Source organism: Uranotaenia lowii, chromosome 1 (genome assembly GCF_029784155.1).
Source record: "Uranotaenia lowii strain MFRU-FL chromosome 1, ASM2978415v1, whole genome shotgun sequence".
NCBI classification, from domain to species: domain Eukaryota; kingdom Metazoa; phylum Arthropoda; class Insecta; order Diptera; family Culicidae; genus Uranotaenia; species Uranotaenia lowii.
Window position 1 is genome coordinate 2,816,158 of NC_073691.1, and position 14,386 is coordinate 2,830,543.

General features: G+C 37.8%; 1 protein-coding gene across 4 annotated transcripts in view; it reads right to left on the reverse strand.

Moving 5' to 3' along the window:
- Positions 1-14,386, reverse strand: part of LOC129738878 (aminopeptidase N-like) — an 87,520-nt gene that overhangs the window by 34,262 nt on the left and 38,872 nt on the right. For 2 of the 4 annotated variants that reach the window (XM_055730194.1, XM_055730193.1), the window contains exons 2-3: positions 9,712-9,801; positions 3,058-3,090 (exon numbers count right to left, since the gene is read on the reverse strand). In XM_055730194.1, the coding sequence (XP_055586169.1) occupies positions 3,058-3,090; positions 9,712-9,754 (76 nt within the window). In that variant the 5' untranslated portion in view covers positions 9,755-9,801. The remainder of the gene's footprint in view (positions 1-3,057; positions 3,091-9,711; positions 9,802-14,386) is intronic. The other 2 variants (XM_055730196.1, XM_055730195.1) reach the window with 1 other exon arrangement.

Below are 14,386 nucleotides of genomic sequence, written 5' to 3' on the forward strand. Positions count from 1 at the left end.
ATTATTTGATCGGTGTGGTCGAGAAAGACAGTAACTATCCGATTGATCGTAAAACTAGCACAGTTTAATCAATAAATGGCTACTGTGTCCGCAGTTCTGAACAATCGCAGTAGGCCAATTCCATGGCAAGAATGTTTCTTGGAACAGATTTATGATACTCATCGCCAAAAAACTAACGACGAAGTAGGCTACACAGAAAATTCCCTGTCGTCGTGTGGTGTGACTACTGACAATTTCGACCAGACAAGGTGAAGTTTTTGTTCATGCACGTAGGTCAATGTTGATTGTATTTTTGGAAAAGGAGAAGGTCTCGTTTGTCTCGTGTGTGTTATATTACTCATAAAACTGAAATTATGTTCTGACATGTGAATAACCCAAGTAACAATTTTAGTTTTATAAGAATCTACAAGAGATCTATAAAACCTCGCCTTAAATCAACACCAAATTTTATAAGTTCCTTCAAAACATTTATAAAACGCTTATATATACAAAAAGGCCCACCTACAGGAGGTTTTCCAGACAGGAATTAAAATACTTTATAAAACCATGGGAATATATAAGGACTTTACCAAAAACTCTTCTAAGACCATGAATTCTTGTGATAGGAAAAAAATTCTTGATTGAATCAATTATCTCCAATAGATGGTTTAAAAATGTTTATACCAAATCAAATCATTGTGACTTAATGTTTTTATATATTCTCTATCCAATAATCAAAAATCATAAAGTTACATTCGATTTTTTCATGTTCTTCTCGCATAAAGATATTGCGCATCTGATTTTATCGGTTATTTTTTTGAAAAACTAGCAATGAAAATGCGCCACACATTAAACCTTCGAAATTAATTAAAACAAATCAATTAATTTTCTTCATAATAGCATTCCGTTTTGTGAAAATGTATTTTTCCTTGTCTTCTTCGTCATAATTTGATTTAACATTCTGCGAAAATAATATTTTTCTTCAATCTACGGTAAAAAATTGCTTTTGACGCAATAATACTCAATAAAAAAGTATTTTTTTTAACATTTTCCCTTTAAAAAATGGAGAATGAACAATAATTCCTATTTGATTTATAAAAGTCAGTTATAAAACTAGATTGTCTAGATAAATTCCTTTTCAGGAATAATTGGACTTGGTTAAATCCCTTATGCAACTTATAGAACATTTCATCTACATTTTTTCTTGAAGAAAACCATATCCGGAGAAATTTGTTGGCTATAAAACTATAATGTTTTATGCAAAGCTTCCTTTTTTAAGGTTATTTGACGTTTAACTAGAGCGTACAGAAGAACCCGGATGGGTTTTGGTGATTTATCCGGGAAAATAATATACCAAAGTCCAGCCCGTTTATACGGCAAACCGGATACTCATTTCGGACAAGTGAAGCTGAACGAACTCGGATCTTGGATTGTGCGCAGCGAAAAGAGTCCCAAAGCCGAAGCCGGGACTGTGGTCACTCGCGCCTTGTGGCGATGCATGATAGCACAAATAGTGGACACCAAAGCGGATGGGATCCGCTCTGTTTTTCAAGGTCATCGTTTAAGGAATGGTTTTACGGTATTACGGTAAGCTGAAGCATCATCGGAACAACAAGTACCTCTAAGAAGGAAGAAATGGAACACAGGAATGGACCAGTGAATGTGGGTGCTGTGGAGCCGATGTGTTATGTAAGATCAAGAACGTCACTGCCTTCCGGCGGGCATTTTCGATTCAAAACATGCTTGATGGAATCAATGTGCCATAATTGAAAACGAACGAACTCCCTAAAAGTTATATTATACATTTTTTAACTCGTGTGAAGATAAAAAAGGAAATATTGACAATAAATTTTACAATATATCAAAATGCAAAAAGTTTGTTTACATTCTGTTTGGCGTTGTTCATTTATTTTTTTCTTGACGAAGACCTCATACGGAGTATTTTGCTACCTATAAAACTATTAAGTTTTATTCAAAGCTTTCTTTCTTTAAAAGGGTTATTTAATGGTATTTTAAAAGTCAATTTGTAATATTATTAAACTATAAGGTTTTAATCGAGACCTTCTATATTCATAAGGGTTATTTAGGGGTATTTTGACTGTCAATTTGTAATACTATTAAACTATTAGGTTTTAATCAAAGTTTTTTTTCTTTATAAGGGTTTTTTAAGGTCATTTTGACAGTAAATTTCTGAAACTATTAAACTATTAGGTTTTATTCCAAGTTTTATTTTTTGTAAGGGTTATCGCACAGTCAATTTGTACTATATCAAAGCAATAATGATTTTTTTTCGGAAGATATTTCAGGTTTCATAAGGTAGTGTGAAAACGGTTTTATAGAACTCTTGAAATCTCTTACAAAAAGCCTTAAAATAAATATAATTGACACTTTTGTAAAAAGTTTTATAAAGGTTTTGTAGCTATCTTGAAGAACGTTTTTATAGAGTTCTTATTGAAATACCTTAAAGGATAACAAAGACTTTTTGAATCTTTTATAAAACACCCTCATTTGCTTACAAAGCCTATTTGAATTTAAATTGTTACTTGGGTAAGTTGTACTGTATCCCAAAACTGACATGTGGATTTAATATCTACTATCACTAGCAAATGAGGAAAGTTACGTGCAATAAAAAAAAACCAAAGGAAAAAAACTTGATCGAAAAAAGGCATTAACAATTAATTGGACCCAAAATTACATGCTTTTGTGGAAAGGAATGTAATTGTCATGCACAGGCAAAGTAGGCCCTTTCTCGCGGATGATGCTCAAAGGAGAGCAGTAGAACATGTCTGACATTTTGACAGCTGGCGTGAGCAAACGCGACACCCAAGATCGCCCCAACACATGATGTAGCGCCTCGCCGATCAAAGTAGCCATGCAACTTGACCCGATTCAGATAGTAAGCGGGGTACGTACAATCGAAGCCTAAATGCTTGTCTTAAATATGGTGGTTTTCGGCTATACTGGTGGAAAACAAAAAAAAAACAATAACAGCTACCATGCGCGGATTTCTCGAGGCCTACTATTGACTGGGCAGCAAGCAACAACAAGAAAAGGAACCTCTGGAGGTAACTCAATTACCTTCATCGTCCATAACTGGTTCCAATTCATCATCTTCGCGGTGTTGTGGCCACCCCACAGACAGGTCGGTCGGAGCAGGTAATTTGTTATGGGCATGTTTTTGTGTAGCACATCCCGATCGATCGAGCGACGAAAAAAAGAGTTGTAAAAGTTCGATCGAAGGTATCGAGCAATTCGCGACGGGGTGGAGTGATTGGAGTTTTGTCGTTTTTTTGGTTTTGTTTTATGAATGACCCAAGATATCGGGGTAGTCCAGTTTCGCATACCATTCGATTAAGGGGGCGAGCAGGATGAAATTAAAAGAGAGAGAAAAAACAAAAGGAAATTATTGTCGGCGTCGAAGTGTATTTGGGTTTTTGTTTTTTTGCTTCACTAAGATGATCTTTTGATTGATTTTTATCAATGTGGGTCTCTCACGTTCCGCTCCAAGGGGTCGAAACAATAATGATGAATTGGACCGTTTCGTGATCGTTGATTTATTGCTCGAGACTGTTGCCCTTTCACATGAACGGGAACCGTTTATCCAATTTGTTTTAATATGTTAAGTTGTTTACAGTTGGCCAAAAGCATCAACAACAGTGATGAACTTACTTTTTCGTGGTGGTGGGTAGACTAAGTAGGCGCAGCAGCTGATCGTGCTGACACTATTGGTTAAGGTTCAAGAACAGCACTATTAGATAAATTTTAGCTACCTGCATGACCCAAACCCGTGGTAAATTTTCAACCCGAAGCCATCATTAAAATGTAAAAAGGCGCGATTGCTCATCACAGGTTTGTCTTGCTTAGCATATGCTTATTATGGAATTTTGGCCCAACTTGAAGAGTTATGTATAAAAAGTTGTTTATTCAATAAAACAGAACAGCGTTTCGTGTGAAACACAATAGACTGTACATTAGGGTGGCAATGAACCATAAAATTTTTTTAGACTGGCCCAAAAAACTGATCTATGAAAAATTTCAGCTCAATCGGAGTTGATTTAGTGTTGCCTCAAAGCGCTCAAAGCTTCGGTTTTTCACCCTAAAAAATCACTTCCAAAGAAAATTGGAAAAATAAAAAAATAAATTCGGTTGCACAATGGCCGAAAAATACATGAAACTTCGAGATCTTGTGTTATCTCGAAAAACGTTGTTTTGCCGAAATTCGCCTTTCTTGCATATTTTCCGAAGTCCCAGAAAGTCGATATTTGGCCAACATTTTTTTGTTTCGAGATTTTTCCAGATCTCGACGTTTTATGCATTTCTCATTTGGCGTCAAAATTAAAAATTTCAATTTTTCGGATTTCCTTTGATCCCCGTCCGGGTGATTTTTGATGGTAAAAAACAACGAAACTCTGAGCGATTTGAGGCACCTCTGAATCAAGTCCGATTGAGCTGAAATCTTGTACAGGTCAGTTTTTCGGGCCAATCTTCAAAATGTTTATGGTCGGTTTTACAAATTCGAACAAAAATTTTTTCCCATATATCCATTCCCACTCTGCACTCTGCATCAACAATATGAAACATCGATCAGTTCATTCAAGAGTTTCATCTCAACTTGTCAAATGACTGTATGATTTTTTGGTATATGAAGAGGATCTGCAAAAAAACTTATCTGTTAACCCATTGATGGTTTAGGAAATAGCTAAGAATTCGAAATTCGTTGGTGAACAAATTTGGGGATCGGAAATCGAAAATCAAAATACCTTACCTAATGTCGTAATTTTAATTAGGCTGTGCCATGATTTCGGAACCTTGACTTTGTTTTTTTAAGTGGACTACCTTGTACTTAGGCCTAAACACTTTATACGATTTGACAGACCCTGTAAACAATGTTTGGTTACAATCTTCACTGAATTACGGATATCAACACGTTCATTATCCAGGGCTTCTTAAACTGTTCTACCTAGGAGTATTCATTGCCAGTCAAGAGTTTCTTCTACAACAGATGTAGACTATAGATAGTGTTATGATCAACTAAGTTTTGACCAAAAAGCTGACGAATGATCTTTTTAATACTATTGTTACCAGATGTAACATCAGACCTTCAGTTAAGGAGAAGGATTTGAACTCAGAACCGTTATGTAGAAGGTTAAGGTAGCGACCTTCACACTTGCATGTAGAGAGCTGGATTCACTGTGTTTTCTGTGGTAAGTAATGCGGAACGAACAATATATCCGAAGTAGAAGACCATGAGCATGAACTTATAGTACATGACTTTACCATCCTTATCATCTGAATTTGCACTCCTTACTAATAGTTTACGGCAAATTTGCTTTTCGCTCGTTGAACAATACTTTTGAGAACAGAGATTGACAGTTTGATTAAGTAAATGACGATTATCGGCATACAGACATCAAGAATTGCTAGCCCGGTATAGCTCAAGCAGGTTCTATTCTCATATTCATTAATGGGTTCTTAGTAGTTTGTGATATAAGATCCTAACGTTATTAAGACTTCGGTTCTCAACGACAGAAGCTGCGGGGATAAAACTTGACCTTCTTCGCAGTGGAAATCGTTGGGAAAGGGTTATTCCACGTTCGGGGAATACCCACGGGTAGAGTGGTTATCGACGCCGGGCGAGCCATTCGAGTTGGAGAAGGATGACGTCTTCGTCGGGAATCATACGAGTCGTTGCGTTAAGTCCCGCGCGTGTGCCGTGACAGGCGCGAGTCTAGGATAAGCTGCTCTCGATCAGGCACACGACGGGCGAGGTGGCAAACCTCGAACCCTGAAGATAAGAGGTCGGTCCTCGAGTCGTTAGAGGAGAGGTCAGGCCTCAAACCTTCAGGCAGAGAGGTTTGTGTGGTCAACCCCGAGTCTTTATGATAAGGGGTCGGGTCTCGAGTCGTAAGAGGAGGGATCAGGCCCCTTACCAACAAGAGGAGGGGTACAAGTGGTCACCTCGAGTCATTACGAGGAGAGGTCAGATTTCAAGTCGTTAGAGGAGAAATCGGGCCTCGAATCGTGCAGAGGAGAGGTAAACCTCGAGTCGATGCGAGGAGGGGTCGGATCTCAAGTCGTTAGAGGAGAGATCAGGCCTCAAGTCGCTAAGAGGAGAGGTTTGTGTGGGAATCTCGAGTCATTGCGAGGAGATGTTGGTTCTTAGAGATGTCGAGTCCTTAGAGGAAAGTTCAGGTGTCGAGTCGTAAGGATGAGAGGTTTTGCTGAAAGTGGTCTCATTAATGAGTACTGCCTTGGAGCGCATTAGCGCGAATAGACCTCCCACTATTGAAGCATAGTGTACTAAACAGTTCGAGGTGGGAACCAGGTCTGTGGCCCCAGGTGGAGTTTACACGGAGTATATCATGAGTCTTCCCATTGTACCCATGGACCCAGAGTAGCAAACTGGGGGGACGCGGTGGCTCGCCGTGCCTTGGAATACAATCCGTAAACCGGGATTTACCACCTGTGGTTACCAACTAAAAAAAACCTAATAGCGGTGCCTAAGATACAGGCCGCGGGGTTAGATCCTGCGATCTGTGCGGGTTTTCCTTCTTTTTGTGGTCTAGAATGGCAACGATCTTGAACGATTAAGGAAACTAAAATGATACTGATCAATAATGTGTATCAACACACGTGGAACTTGTTTGAAGATAGGATGATAGAACTGGAAACCACTCTTTTGCAAATGTACCTGAAACGGCCAGTAGTTAAAAGGGTTGCTGTCTTCACTGACCTAAACTGACGAGTGCCAGTGGATGCTAGCATAGAAAGCCTCTTCCGACTAATGCCGAAGGCTTTGGGCCTGAACCTCGCAGGGGTTCAAGACCCTGAAAAGAAAAGTAAGAAGACCATTAAAAGCGATCGCATCTACCATCTTATGCATGTATATGTAATCAAAAACTGATCATAAGTTCGGAGGCGTCATGGCTCGGACGGATTTGCTTCGGGAGTTGAAGAAGGGATTTCAAGCTTTGAATCAGATGCTCGTGAAATCCAATGCGATAGCCGTGAAACTCGAACCTAAAGGTAAATTATCTGAAGAGGAAACGCGTTAATGTGTTAGTATAGTCATGTTGGTGAAGCCACCATTTGTCTAAAGTTAGTCCCCACAACAGCAGAAATGTGAAAGTGGTATAATCGATGTGGTACAGTCGGATATATAAGCTTCTACATGAAATCAGTTAAGTGCTACTGGTGAACTTCATGCATGAACCTATGTAGGTCATTCGTGGAGTCGACAGGTGGATAATTGTGGACGATGTGGTCCTTCTGGTAAAACCGTTTTATACGCTGCCGGGTATGTCTGAGTTCAAGGTCTTCAACAGCTAATGCTTGCCGCCGACCGTGGACTAAGCCAGAGGTCATGAGATTGGATCTCGATCGTATCCCGCGAGTACCCGTTCTGTGGACTGGTGGTTTCAGCATTTGTAAAATGCTAGCCATCATATGTTTGAAAGATGTATACCTTAGAGTTAAGTAAATTAAATCTCTTCAAAGAAACATGAAATTTCACACAGATTTTGTATGTGTTTGTTGGATTTTTAATGCTACAAAGTTATTGCAAGATATACCCAGGGCGTAATGGATGCTCAGGATACGCCGCGTTTGTGGGTAGGGTAGGATAACTCCACCTTCGGGAATATCCGAGTGGTGTCGTCCTTCGCGAGGATAAGACATGGTTCATGCAGATAGGGAATAGTAGATTGATTATCAACGCCGAGGAAGTCAATTGAGTCGCTGTGGGTTGACGTCTTCGTCAGGAATCATCTGAACTGTAGTATTGTATCGCTAGAGGAGAAATCAGGCCTTGATTCGTGAAGAGGAGAAATCGTCAATGAGTATACGCTGAGAGATAGACCCACTTTCAAAACAAAAAGTTTCATCGCGTTTATCGGTGGGATGAAGGTCAGAGAGCAGAGGTGGACTTCAGACTGAGTCGATTTGGGGTCATTTTTGAATTTCTCAAACCCTGGGGTCTTAAATGCTTCGTTTTGGTCCAAAACTCATCCGTGATTTTTTGCAGAATTTTCAAGTAACGTTTACATGAGTAAATTTGGACTTTTATGTTTGTATGGGAAAATTGAATATTTTGTACTGAAAAATCATCATCATTTTTGTTTCTTCTGTAGAACCGAGTCTGCTAAAGAGTTTTGTGCCAATTTATAAATTCTTCAAAGGAAATTTTCCCCTGAACAACTTTGTCGAAGACCGTAAATTCGTACCTTATTAGACAAAAAAGTTATTAACTGTATAACGAGGCTATGTCTTTTGTTTGATAAACAATAAATTCAATAGACACCACTGCTGGGTGCCTTGCGAGGTATTGCATGACTAACTTTCATGCAATACTTCGCGGGGCACAAGCAGTGGTGTCAATTGAATTTATTGTTTATCAATGCCAAAAGACATAGCCTCGTTTAACAGTTAATAACTTTTTTGTCTCATAAGATACGAATTTACGGTCTTCGACAAAGTTCCTATGAAGAATTTATAAATTGGCACAAAACTCTTTAGCAGACTCGGTTCTACAGAAGAAACAAAAATGATGATGATTTTTCAGTACAAAATATTCAATTTTCCCATACAAACATAAAAGTCCAAATTTACTCATGTCAACGTTACTTAAAAATTCTGCAAAAAATCATGGATGAGTTTTGAACCAAAACGAAGCATTTTAGACCCCAGGGTTTGAGAAATTCAAAAATGACCCCAAATCGACTCAGTCTAATGGGTATACCATGAATCAAGCCATCGTATCAATGGATCCGGAGTATTAAACTTGCAGGACGCGGTCTTTCGACGTGCCGTGAAGTACAATTCGCAAAAATAATTCACTGGGTGAATAGCTTCCAGCAAAAGTTAAGTTGATAATTTTCTAAATTTTATTTCATTTAATCCAACAAATTTAAATACTAATGAGACCTTCCTATTTTTATATTTGCTTTATGCAAAGGACCCAATTGTCACTTGACGCGTCTATGGCGTTAACCTACATAAATTGCTTCCAAGTGAGACCAAAAAAACCATACCGGTTTCATCTGTTGTAGTTTTTTTTGTCAACCCAAAGCACGCTCTAGCGCCACAGCAGAAACGGAGCCCGCAAGTATTAGCATAAATTTGTTCGAATCAATCAAGCTGTGAAGACCGTTGTGGAGACAAATTTGGATTCGCTCTTCAAGTCAATCAAGTTTGTTGTGTATTCGACTGACGGACAGTAGCGTGTATGCGTATGTTTTTTGGGTTTTTTGGAGAAGAAAAAAGACCAGAAAAGAAAGGTAGACAAATCAATCGACCAATCTGATCCGAAAAAAAAACGGCTCAGTTCAAGACACAACAAAAATAATCAAGGGCAACAATCGCAAAATCAATGCACCTCCATTTGTACAAAAATGGAAGATAGGAGGCCGTAAATCGAAGCCGAGGAAATTCGATTTTATGATAGGGCTATCGGGTGCTTAAGAATGCGATAAGATTGATAAGACATGATACATGAGGGTTTTGCTGCTAGTAATATAAAATGAAAGATAAGATGACCTTCAAATTTTTGTTAGGGTTGTTTGGGGAAAATACATGAAGTTATCACTAGTGAATCCATACACTACAACGGGAATTTAGTCTGAAAAAGTTGTTACTCAACTTTGTAAAGGTTGTAAAAAGACGGTTGGTTGTAAGGGATAATAAAATACAATGTAGAGGAGTTATAAACACGAATCTTGAAACTATAAAACTTACCTTCGTTTATGTACCCGCCCATATCCATGTCGTGTGACTTCATTTGGCTTACAAGTTATTATACAAGATTGACGAGTCGAACAAAATAATCTGAAAAAAGAAACGAGAAAACATTCAATCATTATCTGACTTCATTGAACAATGCGAGTCATTTTAATCTTTAATTTAGCTCCGTTGTCCGTTCGGTGAATGTCCTGCAAAAATTCGACAGCATTGTGCTGATACGCAAATCTTCGGTCGAGTTTTGTATATTGAAGTAATCGAAATGATGAAACGTAACAACCACCACCACCACCAGTACGGTCATAAATTTGGCGCACATTTTGTGGCTTTTGACATCGTGACATGCCAAACAACATAAACCTATCAAGATGCGCCCGGCAAAGGCGGGCAGATGTGTGGTTTTGTTTCGTTCGTTGGTTCGTTTGTCGTCCGGATGAAGTGTCACTGACTGGGCAATGGAGGATCATCAATTGACAAACTTTATGACCATATCATCACTATTAGAGGACTCTTATGGCCTGTAGTAGAATTCCGATGTTAACGGGATTGAAACGTTCTAGTTCGAGACATTTTTCAACTAAACGCGCAGCATAATAGGAACGATTGTTTTATTCGAACTTTGACGACAAAGAGGCTCGGTTGAATTATTTCGGGTCAATGCGTAAACTAAGGAGGCCATGTTTATCAAAATCGGGAAAAAAACGTGAATTGCACATGGCATAAGACGGCAGTCAACTAGAGTTTTAATGTCAATGACCATCAAAATAAACGAACCAGGAAGCTGAACCAAATTTTGAAAACAAATAATCAATAACTTTTAAACGAATCTATTGGCCTCAAAAGACCAAAAATAGAGGATTCAGCCTGACCGACTCAAATGTCGGTAAACATCAAAGGACTCAATGAATTATTCATATTGAATGATATATCAACAGGTGATGCATGACACGTGTTTCTAATTTAAGCGATCACAATTCGCATAGGAAGCAATTTTCCAAATTTGTCAAAATTGATCTGGCCACCAATTGGCACCAATTGGTGCTTCAATCGAGTTGGCAGATTTTAGTCTGTAGAAAGACGACCCTTTTACGACCGTTACACAGCCAGCGCCTACTACTTTGGTGGTCAATTTGATTCGAAATTGCGATACGCACGATGACGACGACGACGCGACACAATCAATTAGTCCTCTACCCAGACTGCTGCGATGTCGAAGTCATGACAGTTTTCTATGAACGACGGGGTGATACGTCCTTTCGAAATAAAAACATCCGATGAGAGTTCTCGTCTAGCAGGCGGTGTGTATCTATCTGAAACTAGTGGTGGTATCATAATCGCTTGCAATCGGCTTCTCTTCCGACAAAAGAGGCCGGTTTTAACGAGCATCTAATTACCATGGCAGTGGCAATTATGTCACCATCCTAAAACAAAGATCGTGTAGGCATGCACCAATCAAGAAACCAATGGATGAGAACGTTGGGCAATTGTTGAGCCGATCAGAAGTTCGATCATACTTAGTACAATATAGAGCACAACTAATCTCAGCGTAAGAACTAGTATGTCTATAGAGTATACTCGAGTCGGATGCACATCATAATTGGTTTGACCACAAACTTTTTCGACCGCCTATGGGTTGGTGGTAATACCGAATCCACAAGCCACCAAAAGTGGGACGTTACTCATTGGGAACGCTATAAAAATCGCACAAGAGACGCGATGATCTAAAATAAGCATGACATGCAAACATCATATGTATCGTATGTACGTATGAACATCGCTGCGATCCACACGCACGCATGCGACACAAGAGGCCGCGACCGGCATAAAAGTTGTTTTGATGTGTCAAAAATGCGAATCAGAAAGAATGAGGGGAAGGAAGTAAAAGAAAGCATTCTTTCAAAATATTTCGATACTGATGCGCATCGCGATCTTGAAACGCAACAAACGACAACGATCTTCCCACGAGGAAATAACGACCAGACGGCATATTTTTTTTCGGACAGCAGCGTGGCTAACAGCGTTTCTGCTACTTGCAATTTTTTTTTCTTTGAGCACAGACCAGAGTGGTACTTACAGCAATGACAAGTGGCATGAAGAAGTTTTCAAGAGTCGAGTTATTTGTAAAATTTTTGTTCCGCCTTGACCGTTTCGTTCTGACAATTGAGACAAGTTTTGTTGCTGTTGGAAGTCGATGGCCAAAAACCACTCGAAGCCGGAACTCATTACAATCACAATAAATTTGATGTATAAAAATCGTAAAATTGGTGAAACGTGTAAGAGCCATTAAAAACCATTGGGATTTATCTGTAAACACAGACATATTTACTGATGTTTCTATTCGTAAGACACTCAAAGGAATACACAAGCAGTAATGCGTTAGGATGCATGATTTTTTTTGCTTTTCTTATTGAATATAGACTAAGGGAAACTTTGGGCTTGTGATATAGCTCAGTTGGCAAGTCTGTTGTCTCCTGAGCCGATGTCCGTGAGTTCGAGCCCAAGAGTAAACATCGAACACAGTTGTACCGGATAAGTTTTTCAATAACGATCCACCAACTGCAACGTTGATAACGTCGCGAATGCCATAGAGATGGTAAAACGACTATAATCGAAACAAAAAAACTAAGGGAAACTTTCATTACACGAACAGAATTGCTCAACGAAATTGACCAGGTCATATGAAAATGTATCATATGATGAAATATATGAAGAAAAAAACCCATTAGAAAATTACTTTCTAGACCAATCCTTTTCAAACTTTCGAACAATATGATAAAAATAGGGCAAACAATATACTCTTAATTACTTCTACTCAAGTTTTCGAGAAAAAATAAAATTAAAAAAATTACTAACTTCCTAATGATAGTAAAACTCACACTATACCTATGGAGAAAAAAGTAAAAAATGTTTAAGAAAACTTCAAAATACGCAATTTCCAACAATAAATATGGTAGTCATAAATTTTTTGATACTCCATTGTTATTCAGATTCAGTCATTTCAACCATGGAACATGGCTGATTGAATCATTCATGGGATTTCTTCTGATCGTAAGTAAAAGTGAAGTTATATCTGGAAGAACCAACAAATCATCCTATCATTGATCAACTTAACAAACGATAACCCAACATCTTACATTGTTCAATCAATTTCACGTGATGGTTGATTTATGTATCTTATAAATACTTGTTCTAAACAGTGACCTTGAAGAACAAGCTTTATCAAATACTATAACTTCATTATATAACTTCATAACTCACATACGAGATATTTATACAAACTTCGGTACTTTGCAGACCTTTGGGTTGGGTTGTTTAAATTCAAACAAGTATGAAAGGGTTTTTTGAGACTGATTAGGGCGACAAACATACCCGTGACCTTGTCATAAACTCGTTGAGAATTATTTTTTCCATACTTCTTACAGTCAAAATATTATCTTCAATTACTTCTTAAGATGGTTTTTGGCTGCATTTATGAAAACTGCTATAAGAACAGGGATTGTTTCAGCCAGAAACCCTATAAAAGAAAACCTGGACAAATGAAAAATCTTCAAGCAAGGGAAAAAAATAGATTTCTTGGACTCTGGCTTATCCAGTTTCGACTGTATATTTTTTTAAAGGTGCAATATTCATTCAATCAATGAAGAAAGGTAATAATATTCTAACAATCCGAAATTTAAACCAGATAAAGATTAGGATATGAAAATTGTTTGGCATTATTAACTAGAAATTGATGATTGTTGAACTTATACTCCTTTGAATTTTTGATAAAGTGTTTTCGCGCTCCATACGTCTTGGCATTGATTACTTGAAAATTGACATTTGTTACTATCACAACATTGTTCCATCATCCTATTATTGAAAAAAATATTCTAATCTTTTTTTCAATAGCAAAATGTTTACCCCAATTGAAAACTTATCACTTTTTTACCTTCAAAGATACAAAGTTATCGTCATTGGAATGAACAGCTTAGAAGGTTCTTGTTAATTCTGCGGAACAAAAAAAAAATGAAGAATAATTAAATATGAAATCATTTTTCTTCTTATTGTTCTTGTTTTTCAAAATGTTAACATAAAAACAGTTAAATTATCAAAAACACGAAATGGTCGGGCCTACTGTGGAGCAGAGAATGCAGAGACGTCAGAAACGAAAAGAGAGAAGAAGCCATACGCTACTAAGGGAAAATGTGTTGGAAGTACGCTAAAAAGTGCTCCTTGTTGATAAGAGAAATATCATCCATCCTTCAGGGGCTGAAAATGAGTTTTTGAACACAGAAATCACAAAACTTGATAATCAAAGTAAGTTAGAGTAAGTCAAATTATAACTATATAATATTTGAACATGAAAAACTTAATAATGTTGTATTGTTTAGGATTTCTGTATACCATCATTTCTAGTCAACACAGGAAGACTTTTTTCACTTCAATCAATTGCTCATAAAGATACTAGCTGTCAAAGTAGCTCAAATTTTTTATGTTTGACCAGTAAAACTAAAACATTATTTTTTCTTCACATAACTTCGCATATTATTCTAACCCACATTGATCTTTCGTGATACTGATTCCACAAGTGCAAACGGAGCCAATCAAACTTCCAACCGTTTAACGCACAACTTACTAAAATACACTTTATTTGCACAATTCTTACATTATGTAACGATATTGGTTTTAAAAT